At 44.6% G+C, this 20,201-nt stretch overlaps 1 protein-coding gene across 5 annotated transcripts in view; it reads right to left on the bottom strand.

Annotated features, from left to right (window-relative positions):
* Window positions 1–20,201, bottom strand: part of HBEGF (heparin binding EGF like growth factor) — a 906,786-nt gene that overhangs the window by 317,461 nt on the left and 569,124 nt on the right. For 4 of the 5 annotated variants that reach the window (XM_089686635.1, XM_089686636.1, XM_089686640.1 and 1 more), the window contains one exon: window positions 2,861–3,020. The exons of the other annotated variant lie outside the window; for it this stretch is intronic. In XM_089686635.1, the coding sequence (XP_089542761.1) occupies window positions 2,861–3,020 (160 nt within the window). The remainder of the gene's footprint in view (window positions 1–2,860; window positions 3,021–20,201) is intronic. 5 annotated transcript variants of the gene reach the window in all.

Below are 20,201 nucleotides of genomic sequence, written 5' to 3'. Positions count from 1 at the left end.
CTCGGACACACATGAAAGCAGAAAAATAGATCTCGTGAACCGTTTAGTGTACACTTTCATAATTCATATCTAATCAATCCTCAGACTTGTCTGCATAATAATCAACCTGCGGGTCGAATGTCACTTGTGCAGATGAAAAGTTATGGGCCAATTAATTATGGGAGATTTTTGCTCTAGTTGAGGCATCCACCCATCTCTCCATGCCCTAAGCAGAGATTGGTCCTTGACTGCAGAGCCACCCCCTGCTGGGGACTACAAACTGGGCTGTCAGGCCTAAGAGTAAATAAGTTGAAGACGTCTCAGCAGACTCAGACCATATGCAAGAAAGCAAGAAAAAGCAGAACTTTATGGGACTTTCAGCTTGGCCAAGTGCTTGCTGGTCCTGAAGAGATTTCTTTCTTCACCAACATTTGCTGGGCCAGTGTCATAGCACAAGCTCTTTTAGATGCTGTAATGTTGTAATATATACACTGGACACCTTAGCTGCCATTGTGCTATGTGCTAGGTGTCCAGTTCACTTTTAAGGGGGGGTGGGCTTCCTCCAGGCTTACCTACCCTCATTCTATCCATTATTATGCATGTGCTTCTACTGTGGAGACTGTCAAGATTTATAGAGTTAGTACTGCAGATAATACTGGGGTGGTGTTTAGAGGCTCTGCAGCTTCCGCAATTATTTGCAAATGTGTGGAAACTCAACCCATTTTTAATGTGAACTGTTAGATAGGACAATTCAATTGGTTGCAGGCTGGTTGGTAAACTGACCTAGGAATTTTTCTTTGTTGTTGTTTGACATGTGTCGCGTATCCATATGCTCCTTTCTGCAAAGGCCAGTTATAGATTAGGACTGTTGCTGTTTGTTTGAACAATAGGGGAAGAAGCCAGATTTTATAGAGAGGTGGTGTGGGACTACAAGACTCAGCTAAACTAAGATTGGGTGACTGGGGACAAAGAGAAGGCAAATTTATTAAGTACCTTCTTAATACAAATACTCTGTGTATACAAAGTAGCATGGGGGAGCTCATGCTTATAATAGGGATGGTATTGACACAGTAGTGGTTAATGATTCATATTCTGAATAATCTAGGGTTGTTAGTAGGTTCAGTGTTGGGACCCTTACTTGACTGATGGACATGCAGAATATCGAGGCTAATACTTATCCCTAATCCATAAAAAACCACCACCACCCTTCAACATTCCCCACCTAAATAAACAATCGACTCTTTTTTGGTGTTAAACTGGCCATAGCAGCCATTTATTTAACATAACTCTAACATAACACTTCTTACAGTACACTCAAAAATTAACTGATAGTAATAATCCCAACAGGGTCGAAGGTCTTCGAAGGCACCGTTACTCACATCCAAAACTCGGCTGTATCTGACACCCAACGAAAAGCCCCCTAGCCGCTACTACACCGCCTCGGGGACAATACTACAGTTACGTAGTCCCAGATACAGCCAATGAACTCCCACATTACCAACGTGACCTTATAATTGGGAAGGAACACCCATACCTACGATGGGCCCAACCCATAATCCAACTAATTGTCACTCCAGCACCGCCTTCAAAGACCCATTGACCCATGCCGCAGCACACGAGTGTGAACCCTTACACTCGTGTAGCCCGCCAAACCCGAAACACCGCTGTATACCATCCTGGAGGCCCAAGGACCACAAGTCAATGCCAACAGCATTGAGATGCACGCCATCCGCATTCAAATACCTCCAGGACTCCTCCTCAAACTCACGATGATGGACTGCTAGGCCACAATTCCGCACAAAAAACTGCACCACCTCCCTGTGCACCGTTATTCAAGCCCGGATCAAGCCAACAAAGCCTGGCCTCCCCCCTATCAAAAAACCATGTGCCGACCCTCCGGCCGAACATCCACCCGCTTAGCCCCCCAAAAGACATAAAAATGGCCCAGGATCCACACCAAACAGACATCAAAACCTTCAAAGAAAACAAAGAAGGGAGGAAGGAGGTAGAACACCCCCAACAATGCCCCCACAACACAAAACAAAACACAAGAATGGACAGTGAAAGGTACCTTGTAGACAAAACCAACACCACCAAAAGATCACCCACCCTTCACAAGAGCTGAGGACGCACACTTATAACCGGAACCTAGCCGAATCCCAATGCCCAATACATCGAATGACGTGATCACCCAAACCCCACCGTGAGGCCTCCTTAGGTGTCCCAATGCAAAAAGAATGGGACGAGTAGTGCTCCGCACCCAACCCGGCAGACTGCAAACACCGTTTAAACACCGCCCCAAATTAGAAACGAGACAGTGCCATCTCATTCACATGCATAAAGAAACCCCCAGGAAGATCGGTTCTCAACTCGAGAAATTCCCCAACAGCCTGAACAGGCCAAATCCTGGACATTGGAATCTCGGACAGCTCAACCCAGGTGCAAAAAAATACGCAACCCACCACCCCGCAAGACCACCTCATCCACTGCCAAACCACCCTCACCCCACTTGTTCCGACTAACCAACTCCCCAACTCGAAAAGCACCAAAAAATGCTAGCACAAATGCCGCCCGGAACAAAGTTGCCTCATGCAATGAGGAACAAAGACCAGCCAACTAGCCCACCACCTCATGGAGAACCGCAAAAGAAACTGGCCGCCTAGAATCGGGAACGGCCTTTGCGGTACCCCCACATAGCCTGCCAAACAAGGAAATCTTTGATAACATCACAGCGCCCCACCAATTTCAAGCAGAAAGCCAACCCCGCCAGCTTCCGGGACATCAAAGATGCCAAAACAGCAGTTTCAAAATTTCTACCTATGGAATAAAGCAGGAGGCATCGGGCATCATCCACCCCGAACCCACCCCCTACCTCACTTACCAGCTCCAGCCATTCCCACCAAACCTTTTCATTGTGCGTCCAGCACAAACCAATGTTTGAATCAAGGCCGCAGAAGAGGCAAGGTGATGCTCCACAAATGATCCGGGCAAGAGATACCGCGCTGTTCCGCGTCCAGCGCCAGCCGATGGAATTTGTCCCACTGAAAACGAGACAGAGCATCAGCAACTGAGTTATACACACCCGTAACCTCAACAGCCGAAACAAAACAATTAAGACGTTAACAGTGCAGAATCAAACGCTGAAGCAAATGAACCACCGGCCTAGAGGAGGCTGAAACATTGTTAATGGCATGGACCTCAAATTGTCACAACGAAAACGAATCCGTTTATTCCGAAAAATGGCACCTCACAAAGAAATGTCCAAAACGATCGGGAAAAGCTCCAATAAAGTCAGATTGCGCAACAAACCCGCCTCCCTCCATTGGCCACGAACCTGTGCACCACTGACCCTGAAAATAGGCCCCAAAACCGGCAGAGCCCTCCACATCCATAAATAGTTCCAGATCAAAGTTAGACATGGCCCCATCCAACCAAAGTGATCTGCCATTGTAAGAATTGAGAAACGTCCTCTAAACCCCCAAGTCGTCCTGTAGCTCACTATTCAGCCGCACCCTGTGATGTGGGGCCGCAACACCAGCCGTGGCAGCCGCCAAACGCCTGGAAAATATACGCCCCATGGGCATGATGTGGCAAGCATAATTCAACTTACCCAATAATGACTGTAAATCATGAAGTCGAATTTTCCTGCACTGACCCACCGGTCACCAACCCCTGGAGCTCCTCCAATTTATCCAGCGGCAAACGACATTCCATGGCCTCCGTATCGATAACAATGCCCAAATAGATCCACAAATTTAACCCATCTGATACTTGTTGGAGATTTGAGAAGGAGGAGGGAACCCTTCTACATATCTGGTGGACATGTCCTAGAATTAAACACTACTAGTCTGAAATACACAGAATTATTCAACGCGTAACTACCTACACTTTAGATGTTATGCCCGTTCTTACTGCACCATTCCTCTCTCCCCCAGTCAATCTATTTTAAGTCTCTAGCCATGCACATGGTTAGTGCAGCTAAACAATGTCTTCCAGTTCACTGGGGGTCCCCACAGCCTCCGACTATAGGAGAATGGCTCATCCACATACGTAAAATAGCGGAAATGGAAGAACTCATTTTTATTGCCGAGACTCTCCTGCCAAATTTACTTCTAAATGGGCTTGTTGGACACATTTCCAGACAACCGAAGAGTTTGCTCTATTGATTGACAAACCTTCGCCCCAATAAAGACATTACAGCCCACCTATAAGACCACCCGTATATACCTGGTTCTCTCCAGGCTACTCTTCTCTGAGGAAGGGATTGAACTTTGGGATCCTATCTGGTTGCGCTCCTTCCCCTTCACCTCACGGCCTTCTATGGTGTGGGGGGGAGGGGTGTGATGCTTTGGCATCCAGCGGAGAGGGCGAGAGACACATGCTACCCCCCTCTGTCATCCTTCCTTGATAACTTAAGTTATGTTTCGTAACACTCATCTCCCCCCCCCGTCTTCCCTACTCTTCCCTCCTTCCCTACTCTTCCCTCCTTCCCAACCCCTCCCTCCTCTCCCCCCCCCCATTTTTTATTTTTTCTCTCTCTTTTCCCTTTCTTTTGCTGGGACGGTGCTTCTGGCATGCTAAATTGTACATTTTCATACCTGACCTAGAATCACATTATCAACGTACCTCAGTATAATTTCTCCACATCAAAAAATGTTCTCTAATGTCAATGATTCCATGTTCTGGTCTATCCTGAACCTATGCACGATATTGACAATAGGTTCTTATGACCATAGTTACTCAAAACCTGTTTATTTTTTGTCCTAGATTCATATCCTCCTCTTAGTTCTCTAAGTTGTTGTTTGGGGTCTGCCCCCTCATTCTTCTGTGTTCAACTTCCATGCCAAGTTTTTTTTTTCTTTATTTTTGTCTGACTTACTCTCATTGTAAGGCTAGATGCTTCTAGCAAACTGTTGTATCGCTACAACCCATGCTTTTGTCTATGTTTATGTTTTTCAATGCTCAATAAATCGTTATTGGAAAAAAAAAAGAAAGGCACTCAAGAGAAGGAAAAGAGGGAGTTGAACGGACAAGGGACAAAAAATAACATAATAACATACACAGATTAGAGATTTTCCCTCCAAAATCTACTGAGGAGCAAAACCGGGAAACCACACATGTCCCCCTACAACCATCGGAGAGGAGGAGAGGATACCCACAATCCGCCCTGAAAACACATGGGTGGGGGAAAAAAAACCCCAACAAGAGGCAGCCAATCCTTGAACCAAGGGTGCAAGGGGACCGAGAAACCAGGAAATGTACCCCCACCCCCCTGAGTAAACATCAAATAACAATACACAGGGGCATGTGAAACAGTGTCAAGCAATGGAGAAAAGTAGCAGCAAGATATCAAATATTACCAACTGTGTGGCCCACAGAGATAGCCGTGAGGAGGGCCACCCCCCCCCCCCGGAGGCATCCCCCCCACCAAAAAGGCAAGAAGGAGGCCAAACACCGTCCACCCGGCCCGGAGAGAGAATACCAGCAAAATACCAAGCTAACAGAACCAGGCCGGCGGAAGGGGAGAAGGGAGAGCCCCCCAACCAAACAACAACAAAGCTCCAGATATCATTAAGTAGCTTAGGTTATAGTAGCGACCCCTCCCCCACAATAGGAAAAAGGGGGGGGCAAGAGGACTTAGGGGGCATGAACAACCCAACACCTGGAGCCATCAAAAACAGAGGTCACCACCCTAGATGCAAAAAAACAGGCGTCCAAGTCAAAAACGAAAATGTAAAAAAGAGAGTCACCCCGCATTCAATAGACAAGGGGGGAGCGAAGCACAAAAGCCCCTCTGCCATCCCCATATCACTTTTGTCACAGGGTTTGAAAATTAATAAAAGACAAAAAAAAAATTTGTTTTCTTTGTTTTCCAAAAACTTGAGGCAACAAATGAGATCTGCAAAATACTCACCATGCCTCTTATCAAATTCCTTGGGGTGTTCAATTTCCAAAAAGGGGTCATTGGGGGGGGGGAGTGTTTGTACTATTCTAGCATTTTAGGGCCTCTGAACCCTTGATAGGTAGTGAGGAATTGATATGAGGAAATATGCCCTTTGAAAGCTTAGAGGTGGATATTGGATTTTGGGGGAGTATATGTGGCTAGAATGCCAAAAAGTCTCTCATATGTGGTATCCCCATACTTGGGAGAAGTAGCAGAATATATTTTGGGGTGTTATTCCACATATATCCACGGCATCTGTGAGCAATATATCATTTAACTGACAACTTTGTGTTAAAAAAAAAATTTAATTTTCCAAATATTTGTGGCAAAAAATAAAATGTTCCATTGACTCAACATGCCTCTCAGCAAATTCCTTGGGGTGTCTACTTTCCAAAAAAGGGTAATTTTGGAGGTTTCTGTACTGTCTTGGCATTTTAGCATCTCAAGAAATGTAATAGGCAGTCAGAAAGTAGAAGTTGTGTAAATTCCAATATATATACCATAGTTTGTAGACGCTATAACTTTCACACAAACCAATACACGTATCAGGATTTGTTTTTACCAAAGACATGTAGCAGAATATATTTTGGCCTAAATTTATGACTAACTTTGTGTTTACTATATATTTTTAAGACTGAAATTAAAATTTATCTTTTTTTTCAAAATGTTCAGTCTTTTTTCATTTATATAACAAAAAATTAAAAAAAAACCCATTGGTGATCAAATACTACCAGCACAGTGCCGAGTAGCAAAAAATGGCCGCCAGTCAAATTCAGAGTCACCCCAAGGACAACAGAGTGTATTGTCCTTAAAATGCATAAATCACATTATATTCTCATATCTATGCCTGGCCATGGCAGCAGAGAACATGGGCATATGATAAATCGGGTCTGTGGACCAATATAACCACAATTCCTTTTTATTAGTAATGCCCATGTTGAGGGTTAGGCCCAAAAAACTTTAAATTTGGAATCTGTAATAGGTTTCCCTGCAAATGGTCTGGCAAGGTTTGAATTTGGATTTGCGGTGATAAATTGTTGTACATATAAATTGCTTTGATCCACAATCAATCCATACAGATCTTCCATGGAAAACAGCTCCAAAAAATCAAGGGAAGTAATTACATTTGCTGTTTACACCTGAATTCCAGGTTGGGCAGGGAATGGGGGAAGAACAGATGCTGCAGAATTTGTTTCCTGCCAATCAGAATTTGCATGCACATCTGGAAGGACACTACGGGTCTGTGTTTGAATTTTTGGTGGCTGTGGGACAATACATATGCGCTAGCCACCACACCAACTTGTACTGCACTTATGGGACTCACCACGGCACCAAGTGACACTGCAGTGCTGGTATGTAAATGACCAGGATGTACTAGGCCGCTGGTGCTCGCCAATTCACAAAGAGGTAGAGCCTCACTAGTACTGGCACTCTGCTGCATATGAGAATCATCAGCAACCTGGGAACGGGGCCGGGTACCCCTGACCTTAGCAGGGACCTCTCCTCCATCATCTGAGCTGTCTGTCAGGGTGCCGCTGCTGTCTACAGGTTCATATTCTAAGTCTGATTCTGTCAGTGAGGCTTCCCCTTTGCTCTCACCTGACATGGTCAGAATCCTGTAGGCCTCTTCACTAGAGTACCTTTCATTGGAAATTTTGGTACCTAGTGCGACTCACGCGAAAAAGAACACCTGGCTGTCAGGGACTTCTTGAGCTGCTACAAAAAACTGACCTGCTATCTATACTGGGGACCACAAGAAAATGGCATCACATAATTATCTGGTGGCTACAAGATAATGGTGTTGAGGATTTTCATGGCGCTGATGTTGGCCAATCAGTGATCACATGCAAAGTAGTAAGCAAGATGTCACTTCTGACATCATTGCTTACTACGTGTGAAATTTGTGAATGATCACAGAGGTCACATGGTACAAGGCTATTCACAACAGCCTTGTACCATGTGACAAGCTGTGACCAATCAATCACAGCTCACTCAGTAGTTCTCAATGGCTGCAAGAATGCAGACAGAGAGAAAGAGAAATGATTGCTTTTACATCTTATATGGGTGTAAAAGCGATCAGTGTAAAAAAAAAAAAAAAATCTTTATCATCCCCCCAAAAGTAGTACAGTGTCACCATGGTGACACTGTACTGCTATGGTGACAGTATGTAAAAATAAATAAATAAATACATATTAATATAAAAAAAAATAAAAATGTAAAAAAAAATGTTTAAAAATTATAATTTTTGGCTATAAACTAATTTGGCTTTTTTTTTTTTTTTTTACTAAAAAGATAACGGAATACATTTTGGCCAAGATTTATGATGAAATATTATTTATTTGCAAAATTTTATAAGAAAAACACTTTCTTTCAAAATTTTTGGACATTTTTATTTACATAGTGTTAGATAATGAGTTTATGTGAAATCTCCATTATTGGATGTAAATAATGTTATAATTACAAGTATATTTTAGTTAGATGGAAATATACAGTATTTACACCATTGAGTGTTTTGCAGCATCAAAACTTTCTAACGTCAAACTTGTATTACAAGTTCTGGCCTTTTGTTCCCTTAGCATATCTCACATGAGTGGTAAACAGCAGCCTTCTGTGAACTTCCAATCAGGCTGCGCCCAATATACATTGGCTAGGTACAGTGCTCAATTAGTGAGCATTATATTAGCCACAGTACAGACAGGAGGGGGGGGGGGGGTATAAGGCCTGGTCACCCAGCTGGAGCGCTCTTGGTGATGAGACACACAGCAGGCAGGATGACTAAACCTGAGGTTGAGAGGTAAAACTAACTTCATAATTGTATTGTACATTGTATTTTAAACATGGTTTTGTGGGTAAATTGTAAATATCGCATAAGTCAAGAGACTTAAACTGTACATTGTGTTGTAAATAATGCTTAGCGTGTAATTTGTATATATTATGTACCTCTATCAAAAAATGTATATTGCAGATGGAACTACCTATTTTGTGTAGGAACTCTCAGATCTAGCTGTGTACATGTAAATACTCCTACAAGGATTGGGGTGTATTCACAAATACATGTAACATAGTCAACACATAGCAAAAAAAATAAAAATCCCAGCGGTGAATATATACCACCAAAATAAAGTTTTATCTGTCTCAAAAAAATGGTAAAAAATTCATATGGGTACAGTGTTGCATGACCGCGCAATTGTCATTCAAAGTGTGATAGCGCTGAAAGCTGAAAATTGCCCTGGTCAGGAAGGGGGTAAAAGTGTCTGGACTGGAAGTGGTTAAATGTGAGCTCTTTGCTTGCATTCATTTTACTTATTTATTTGAGAACACCACCCTTACCAGTAGAATGGTGAATCAGCTGCTTACTAGTGTAAGCACTAGTCCTGTTGGAGCCCTTGCTTACTTTTGTTTTTTTAATAATTTGTGCTTCTTCAGTATGATGCCTTAAAGGCCTGGGGACATGCATGTAGTCCCAGACCAGGTTATCTTCCCACTTTGATCTGGACTCCTCAGTGATGTCCATGATATTTTGTGGGATATAAGGGTAGTCCAGTTCCCACTCCAAGACCACCCTTTTCTGGACCTCCCTCTGAAACTGGAAGAACTGGGGAAGTCATTCCTTGTCACCAATCCTGGCTGTACACAGAAGTGTGGGGACCGAAGAATCTGTTGTTTTAGTGAAGCATTTTTGGCCCTGAGCCTATTCCAAAGTATAGAAAATTTAGGCAGGGCCCAAGACAGTATTTGCACAGACTCTGTCCTCCTGGAATGTCCACTGATTCTGAGTTATGGGAATTCTCTGACGGCCCTGTCAGGGAGTCAAACTCCTCTGTAGTCTTCCCCCCATCCCATTCTTCTTCAGTGTCATCTGGAGACCAGTCTTCTTGCTCAACCTCAAGGGGCCCAAGCTCAACTAGCAGTATGGGTGACTCCCAATCTATCTTCCCACCACTGACACTCTCTGCTGGCTCACCTGAGGACAGGACATCCTCACAGCCGGGCTCCTTCCAGATGAAGGTGTCATTGTTGGTGGGCAATGCTGGCTGGTCTGAGGCATCCGCTAGTTCCAACTGGGCTGCCATCCTTTGTTGTAAGGTCAGTGGAGTCACAGTCCCAGAACTCAACCCTGCTCTGCTCTCTAAGCTCTAACACACTTTCCTGCTCTCAGACACCACAATGTACCTACAAGGTGCCAGGTCACTGGGCATCAGCTTGTTTAGCGGCTCTCCACAGTACCCACACTTGATCCAGGCACTGACCAAAGTTGGCTTCCTGCATTCAGGGTAAATCAAGCATAGTCTCTCTATTTCCTCAATCAGCCCAAGGGCAAAGCCTCTGTGATGCTATAGGCAGACTCCCGTGTCCACTAAGGTGATCAGAAAAACTTTTGGAAAAAATTGTAGCGCACCCTCCATCTTGCTCCTTTCTCTCTCACTCTCAGCATGCTGGGTGGACTGAAGGACATGGCCATGCCCCTCTCTCAGACATGTTGGCACCAACGAGACTGTTATGCAGGATTTTTCCCGCACCTATGTTAACCCCTGCTTCATCAAGCGGGAGCATGCTGACTCGTTTGCATGCTTGTCTGGCACCAAATCCGGGCAGTAACACAAAGACAGCTCAATGGCAGTAACAGAACATTTAGCCCCAGCCATTGTTTGGTGACTGGGTGTTTGTGTTTGTGGTAATGAGGACCCACACTGGTTGCTATGGGCAACAGCAAAAAAAAAAAGAACACACTCCCTGCTGAAAACTGCAAAGCACATTAGCACAGAGTCACTGATTCCAGCACTATGAGGAAAGTGGACATTTGTAATCCACAATAAGGTGAACTGCTCCGGTTGCTCCATATAATGGCAAACAGGAACACGTGGCACACACAACTTTTGCAAGATTCAAAGCAAGTAGGGCATAGGCCTCAGCTACTAACGTGCGACAAACTATTTATAATCCACAAAGGCACCGCAGCTCGCCATGGTTGCCAAGACTTCACTGTTATAAGCAGGCAAACATAGTCTTTTGTATTGGCCACCTATAGAGCAGCAGGAAGACTTTCATGAACTGATGGGCTGCTCCGGTTGCAACGGCAAGCAAAGCAACAGCAGAAGTTTCACTGACATTAGCAGATGAACAATGGACACAGTGTTTTTCACCAGCCACCTGTAGAGCAGCAGGAAGATTTTTGGACAGGCCTGGTGTGGTTGCTGGGGGCAACATTATTAGCAGCAGCACCTGAAAGACACAACAGTCACAGTTCCTGCAGCACAGCAAACTCCACTTTCCCTCTCAGCTCCCTGACACTTTACATCTTCTGGGTTATTGTTTTCCAATTGCTAGGGGCAATGACCGTGCAGATTGCTATAGCAAAATCCCAGACAAGCCCCCACATGTAGCACTACCCCTTTAGGGGCCTCTGGATTTGAAATGGGTCCCCCTATGCTCTGTATGACCAGGCAACATGCATTTTCACACTCTGTGCACTGGAGTCAGTAAACAGTGCTTGAGCTTGGTTTAGTGATTTTATTGAGGGGTTAAACTTGGATAGGGTCTAGGGGTGTATGGGATGACCAGGCAACTGTAGGACTTGAGGACAACTCCTTAGCAACTATGTACAGAGTTTCGGATTCACAGTCTTTTCTAAAGGAACTAAGGGCTTTTAGTTGTACCTTCCCAGACCCCCGATGATTCCTCCTTTTCACCCAGCTGCCTGAGCAAGGATGCCCAAGAGCTGCTGGCAGAACAGTGCCAGATGAGACTCTAGTTGTGTATTGCACCTGACCACCTCTCCCCTTATTTGGCCCAGGGGGTGTATGAATACTCACATTGTCCTCTCCTGTTAGCTTAGTGGATTGGTGGCTGCCTTCAAGCCTTACGCTGGGCTGGCTCCTTCCCTGCTATAGAGGCTGTCCTCTCCAAGTGACATTGAGGCAGTGGAGATCCTCTTCTCCAGTGACCTGCCTGTAGAAAGGCTCCCCTCCCTGGGGCCCCTTCCAGGCTCCACACTCCATCCTTCCTCCACCCAACACTGCAGGCCTCCCCCCAGGCTCTGCCACATTTGAGGGTTGCCCTGGTCAACATGCCCACGCCACCTGTCATGGTCCCTAAACCATGCAGATCTGGGCCTCCTCCAACCTTCTTCCAGAAAGCTCTCAGGTTTATGGAAAGGTGGGAGGGCTCCAGAAGCCCTGACCTGTTAGAGCCTCCTAGTCTGTATAACCTCATTACCTCACTCCCCAGGCTGACTCACCCCAGGCTGCTACTCAGTCTCTATCTAACAAAAAAACTACCTAACTAACCTTGAGGGTGTTGCAGGTACAAGCAACTTTTTGCTACGAGTAACACAACTCCTACTGTATGCCTAATAATTATTTATGGTCTGCATCACAGACGTTTGACTCCTAATGTGATGAAACACACACGTCTTCCAGAATGGCAAGCTCTGTTAATAGCTCTCAAGCATTAGACTGGTTTACACCAAGGCGACTTGGCATGCGACTTCTGACTTTGAAGTTGCAGGACAAGTCGCATCCCATGTACTTCAATGGATGCGTCTTATTTGCCATGACTCAAGTCACAGCAAAAAAAAAAAAAAGAATAGTTTCTGCATTTCTTACGTGTAACTCTCAGTGTGACTTGTTTGTCGACTTGTTTTCCTGCCTGCATTTTTTGAGCATTTTTTATGTGCCTAGACACGCATCGTGTATAGGGCAGCCTATCCACTTAAATGGGCTGCCCTACACAGAACAAACTCCCCATAGTAGCTCAAGAACCTTTGCGTTCGAGGAGCATGGCACGTTTTAGTGTGTTTGTAGAGCTTTTTGTCATGCAGGAACATACATGTCTGCTAACCCTGACTGGGGTGTCATTAACACTTAGTCTGCAATAATATCTGTGCATTTCCGAACTCGCAGCAACCCGCACAGAAAACTTGTGCTTTGCCACAAGCTTCAGAAATGCGTGGCAAGCAGGCATTAAAAAAAGGTGTGTTTCTAAACTCGGGGCAACCCACACAAAATACACGTGCCACGCATTTCAAAATACACATGTTCACCACTGTGCATTTCTGAGAGAGCAACTTGTACAGAAAACGCATGCTTTGCTGTGCATTTTGAAAATGCTCAGAAACACGTCACACTTGCATTGCCATTAAGGCTGTGTTTGCATCTGCGCATTTTAAAATGCACTGCAGTTCTCAGAGAAAACAAGCACTTTGCTGTGCATTTGGGAAATGTGCGTAAATGTGTGTCGTGCTTGCATTGCCATTTAGGCTGCATTAGTATCTATGCATTTCAGAATGTGCAGCAACCCACACAGAAAATGTGTGCTTTGCCATGTGTTTGGAAAAGGCGTGCTTTCGAAAACACACATTCCGCTTGCAATATCATTTGTTTGCATCTGCTCCTTTCTAAAAACATGCCAACCAGTAAGAAAGTGCATGAAAATGCATGTCGCATTTGCGTTACCATTCGCTTGCATTTCTGAACGCATGGCAACCTGCAAAAAAATGCACACTGTGCCATGCGTTTCAAAAATGTGCAACAATGTTTAGGCTATCCATTTAGGCTATATTTGCATCTGCGTATTTTCAAATGCGTGGCAACCCACATAGAAAAATTAGGCTGCTTTTGCAGCTGTGCATTTTTAAATGTGCAGCAACCCGCTCAGAAAATGTATGCTTCGTAAATGCTTGTTTTGCCATACGATTTGAAAATGACCGTCATGCTCGAGATACCATTCATTCACACCTGCACCTTTCTTAATGCACGGCATGTTTTGCCATGCATTTCAAAAACGTTGTGCTTGCATTACCATTCATTGCATCTACGCCTTTCCGAACGCACAGCAACCTACAAGAAAAAGCATGCTTTGCTGTGCATTTTGAAAACAACCTGCAATGTGCGTCACGCTTGTGTTACCATTTAGGCTGCATTCTCATCTGCTCATTTCTGAACGCATGGAAACCAGCAAGAAATTGCACACTTGCCATGCATTTTAAAAATGCGCAGCAAGTTTTTTCTCACACATAGCATAGGCATACTTTCACCCCAAACCACATTCTGCTACTCATCCAAAGTAAGGGGATACCACATGTGTGAGATTTTTTCCCAGCCTAGCCACATAGAGGAGCCCAAAATTCAAGAAACACCTTTGTGCTTTCAAGGAGCATAAATTACACAAACTATGCATCTAATTTCCTGACTACCTATCATACTTTTGAAGGCCCTGGAGCACCAGGACAATTGAAACATCCACAAAATTACCACATTTTGGAAAGCAAACACCCCAATGTATTTTCTATGAGGTATAATGAGTATTTTGAACAGGTCATGCTTTTGGAAAAAGTGGGAAGAAAATTACACCTCAAAATACATTATGCTACTCCTCCAGAGTATGGTGACAGCACACGTGGTATAGACCCTAATTCTTTGTGACAGACGTGACGCCCCACTACTAGTACCTTGGCCTATCATTTGAGTGTACTGCACTGCTGGTGATCGCCACTTCACCAGGATGTACAGCACTGCTGGTGGTTGCCTGCTCAGATTACCTGAATCTCTTTATTGGAACCCCTTCCTCCCTTGAATCAGTCACTGACACCAACAGATGCTGGTGTTGCACTGGGACACTGTTGCAGATGATGTTGGTGCACTTGGACACTGACAGATGTTGATGGTCCACCAACAGATGTTGATGTGCACTGGAGATAATGACAATGTTGATGTGCACTGGGACACTATTGCAGATGTTGTGACACTGTAACAGATGTTGACGGTCCACTGGCAGATGTTGACAGTCCACTAGGACACTGACAGATGTTGACGGCCCACTAGGGACACTGACAGATCTTGATGGGACAGTATAGCAAATGTTGTTATGCACTGGGACACTATTGCAGATGTTGTTATGCACTGGGATACTGTGACAGATATTGATGTGCACTGTGACAGATGTTGATGGTGCTTGGCACGCTGGCGAAATATGGCTGCACTGGGAGGGATCTGTATGTAACTGCACAGTGAAATCTTCAGTTAAACATAAAACCTTGACAGGCTGCACAGATCGGCTCCCCCCCTCCTCATTTGGGCTCTCTGTGTGAGGAGAGAAAGAGCCATTAGGGAGATAAGTGCCACTGTTCACATTGTGTGATGGCTGTGATTGGACACAGCCATCACATGATCAGGAAGTCCAATAAGAGAGCATATCTCCTGATCTGTGATGCACTGACCCTGATTTACTATTGTGCCTAGACACATTTCTGTGGGCTAACATCTACTTTTTAATAGCGACCGTCTACTTTTAGACTGCAAAGACATTTACTAAAGAGAAGCATCAACAAGTAGACTCCAAATCGAATTTACTAACGAGACACAGCCCAGGAATCAGACTCAAAAAGCAGACTTGCTAAGAAGCATGTCTAACACCATGAAAAATCACTGCAGAGACATGTTCACATTGAAATTTGCTTTGCCAAATATCAGGACTTCACTTTAAACAATATCTGACATTTCAAAAAAATTTTAAAATGTCTAAAAAATTGTTTTTTTAAAGCAAGTTGTAACAGTCAAGAACTAGACGCTTTTCCAGTGTCTATGGCTGGATATAACTGAGCATGTGCAGAACACATTTTAGATGTCTTCTGTGGGCGCTTTCTTTTTAGACCCTGTTCAATAGTAAATCTCAGTGTGGAGTCCACTGACAGCCGGCGCTCGGTCGCATCTACTGTGTTTAACAAACAGCACTAGGCATATCTTTATGTATTCTAATTTGATTTCCTTAGTTCTATTGATTCTATTTTTGTTTCTTATCCTTTATAATTATTTCTGTAATGATTTTACTTATTTTGAAGGTCTAGATAATATTTATTTTGACAGCTGAATGTAAAAATAAAGGTCTGCAATAAAAAAAAACAAAAAACGTGTGGGGTCCCTCCTCCCATCCATACCAAACCCTTCGGGTCTGGTATGTATATTAAGGGGTAACTCCATGCTGAAATAAAAAAAAACAGTGTGGGGTTCCCCCAAAAATCCATACCAGACCCTTATCCGAGCATGCAGCCCGGCAGGTCAGGAAACGGGGGGGGGGGGGGGGCGAGCGAGCACCTCCCCCCCTCCTGAACCATACCAGACCACATGCCCTCAACATGGATGGGTGCTTTGGGGCAGGGGGGCTCCCCCCAAAGCACCTTGTTCCCATGTTGGGCGGGGGGCTTATCAGAATCTGTAAGCCCCCTTTAACAAGGGGGCCCCCAGATCCCAGCCCCCCTACGTGAATGAGTATGCGGTACATGGTCCCGCTACTAATTCACAAAAAACTAAGTGTAGTGTAAAAAACCACAGGACAGGGTCTTTGACAAGTCCTTTAATAAAACAATGTCCCCCGAAGTAGATCCAACGTCAATCACGGTGTCAGGCGCCAGCGAGACGAAAAAAGAAAAAAAAAAAAAACGTTACACTCCCGACGGAGGCTCACCAGCCTTATGCAGTGAGCCAGGGTGATGTGGGGGGGTGGGTGGGATCTGGGGGCCCCCTTGTTAAAGGGGGCTTCCAGATTCTGATAAGCCCCCCGCCCGCAGACCCCCACAACCACCGGCCAGGGTTGTGGGAAAGAGGCCCTTGTCCCCATCAACATGGGGACAAGGTGCTTGGGGGGGAGCCCCCCTGCCCCAAAGCACCCCCCCATGTTCAGGGCATGTGGCCTGATATGGATCGGGGGGTGCTCGCTCGCCCCCCCCTTTCCTGACCTGCCGGGCTGCATGCTCGGATAAGGGTCTGGTATTTTTTTTTTTTTTTCTATTTCGGCGTGGAGTTACCCCTTAATATCCATACCAGACCCGAATGGCTTGGTATGGATGGGAGGGAGGACCCCACGCTGTTTTTTTTTTATTATGGTGCTGGTTTTTAAATGTAATTCTGGCTTTTTTGGTCTTCACTATAGCTCAGAAATTCAGCTGTCACTTCCCCCGGCTCAAAGAGAAAGTTTTGTTTGAGTTTATTTCCTTAACGGTAACAAGGTTGACTTTTAGTTAATTAAATTGAAGAAATTGTTCTGTAACTTCGGGGAAAGTGACAGCTAAGCTTGTGAACTATAGTGAAGGACAAAAAAAGGCACGCCATTAGCATTGGAAAATCAGCACCGACATACACTTCGTATTGTGAACCAAATTATTTGAACATTTGTAAACCGACCAATTAATTTTAATGGTTTGGCATTTGTACACCAAATATGACATTCCCCGAGGCGTTGGTAAACCGAGGTACGAATGTGTCAGGGCTCCCAGGTATGACCAGAGGTGTGACTGATGCAGGGAAACGCAGACTTCAGATATGTGATAAACAATACAATTTATTAACACTAACCATACAAACATAAACGCAGTGCAATACTAAACATAATACAGTGCAAACAAACCCAACCAATCACCCACAGATAACAGTACATACAAGCAAGCGTCGTCAGGCAGGCCGGGTCAATATCAATAGGGCAGGTAGGTACAGGGGGAGCAAGCAGAGAATGGTCGGGGTCACAGGCCAGGTTCAGCAGGTAGCAAGCAGCGTAGTACAGAGGGTCAGGCAGAGGGATGGTCAGGGTCACAAGCCAGGGATCAAAACAGGTAACAAGCAGCGTAGTACAGAGTGTCAGGCAGAGGGACAGAAACAGGATGCAGGACAGATACAGGGCCCAGGACAAACACAACACCAAGGCAGAGTCTGTGGGTCTGGCCATCCCTTAAATACCCCAGCATCATCAGTTCCAGGTGTTAGCTGGCTGAAAGGTTGAGTCTCTGATTGCTGGGAGCACCTGCTGGCCAGCCCTGGTACTGCAGATCAAAAGGCAGGTGAGTCCCACCATTGCTGGCCAGTCCATTCCTGACAGCATGTATTAGTATTGCAATCCTTTGTATTGGGATACATAGAACCAACATACATCGGAATTGGCAACATAGCACAAAATTTGTGTCACATTGGAGATATCTGGCTAGTTACACTGACCTTGCCCAGGGACTTAGGGTTGATTCACAACACAGAAATACAGGCAGGATTAGCATTGCAGCTCTGTAGATTAGTGGTTAGCATTGCTGCCTCACAGCTCTAGGGTTGCCGGTTTGAATCCAGCAGTAGCATGATCTCCCTGTGTGGCTGTCTTCAAATAGATGTTCTGGCAACATCTTTGCTTTCTGTCTAAATGATCCCTAGAATGAGGCCTTGTCTGTTGAAACACCTTCAAAGCTGCACCTAATGTGAATGTCATACAATGGGATGAGATAAGGGCCTGGACTACTAATAGATTTGATAATGCTGGTTTACACTCCACCCCCTTTTGTGAAGGATTTGTCAAGCAAAGAGCTGAGAAAGAGAAGAGTGAGCAAGAGATACATACCGAAGAGTGATAAAGAGAGACATACAGAATGAGAGAGAGAAGAGCGAGAGATACATACTGAAGAGTGATAAAGAGAGACATACAGAAGAGTGAGAGAGAGAGAAGAGCGAGAGATACATACTGAAGAGTGATAAAGAGAGACATACAGAAGAGTGAGAGATACATACAGAAGAGTGAGAGAGAGAGAAAAGGCTTGGGTGGGGAATCCACACATCAAAATTGTTACACAAATACTGGCGTGGATTTTTCCCCCAAATGCATAGCAGACCTTTATCCGAGCAGGCAGGTACCACATGCCTTCAAAGATTTATTTCCTTTGTTGATTTACCTGCTTCGTTCACACTATATGCAATTGAAAATTGCGCTTTAAGTTGCCAATTTCACCGTGTTTTCTGGAGATTTTCAAACTAGTTGTGATTTCAATTGTGTTTAGCATTGTGATTTCTATTGGAGTCTAGATGTGAAATTGCTACTAAATGGCCCAAAAGTTCGACAAGAACTACCTTTGAAATCGTAAGTTTAACAAACAAATCACGTATGTTAATACACTCACATTCACATTCATTATATCCGATATCATGTACGATGCCAATTCACAAATCGCACCTGAAATTGCACATCCTGGATGCGACTTGTCATGCGATTGGCATGGCCAGCAACTTGCCATTTGCATGGCAAATTGCACACAATTGGCCTGGGGGCTAATAACTCTGTCACATCTAATCCGATGTGGCAATTGCCCAATTTACAGTGAAGTTGCATGATTTCACAATCCGATTGGATGTGAACAGAGCCTACAGTGGACTATAGGGTGCGACTTGGTCTACGATTTGCAAGTCGCCTGTCATACCGATTGCATGCCAAATCGCAAACAATGTTACTGGGGGCTACCCCGGTCAGATTAAAGCAGATTTCTAAGTGCTGTTATTTACAATACAGTCACATCATGTGACTTACAGTGAAGTCACATGATTTCAAAGTCGAGGGACATGCTGATTTAAAGTGCGATTTGCAAGACATCTTACACAGATCTCTCTGCAAAACGCATGAAAAGTAGTGTATTCATTACTTTAGAAATTGTTGCGGCTCCAACCAAGTTTGAACCACACCAATATGAACGCTCTAATAGCGGTCACATTGAGTGCGACTTGGCATGTGATTTGCATGACATGCGACTTGCAAATCGTATGCCAAGTCGCACCCTATTGTCAGCTATTAGAGCAGTCACATGGGTGCGTTTCCGACACTGATTTCTAAAGTAGTACATGTACTACTTTTGTGGCGATTTGCATAGATATCTGTGTCAGATGTCTTGCAAATCGTAAGGAAATCAGCATCTTCTCTGTACGTCGCACAATTTCTAAATCGGCTTTGATGTGACCGCGGTGTAAGGCCTTTTCATGTTTGATTTCCTGAGTGTTTTACCGATTTATGGGAAATGCCGCATACTAGCAAAAGTGAATTGACATTTTTAGTATTGCATGCGAGATGTGGGCATGTGACTGCCTTAACTCATGCGATAATCTGGAGTGAATTATGCCCATAAGGCCAAGAAATATTGCCAATAGGATTCCCTTTCACATCCCTGTTCAATGTTCTGTTGTATGCTGCACAGGTACACTTCACTGTGGCTTTCTTTCTGACTCTGATTTATGGGGCCTGTATACCAAGGGTTAACGCAGGTGGGAAGAGAATTAATCAGATGCAAACACTTTCTCTGACCCAATGAATGACAGTGGTGGGTGTGACCTACCTTATATAAGGAGATTAGTAGTGGGGATTTTTTACAGGCCACATTATTTGTGCATGTCCTTGTCTGTGGTGGTTTGGGGAGGAAGAGATATTGTGGTGAATTGCCCCCAGGCCACACTCACGCTGTGTTTTGATGTGGGCTGTAAATGTTTGCATG

This window comes from Staurois parvus, unplaced genomic scaffold, assembly GCF_062004578.1.
Source record: "Staurois parvus isolate SC_StPar_1 unplaced genomic scaffold, SC_StPar_1.0 ptg000403l, whole genome shotgun sequence".
Classification (NCBI taxonomy): Eukaryota; Metazoa; Chordata; class Amphibia; order Anura; family Ranidae; genus Staurois; species Staurois parvus.
Note: the sequence above shows the minus strand (reverse complement) of the source record. Positions and strands in the feature narration are given on the sequence as shown.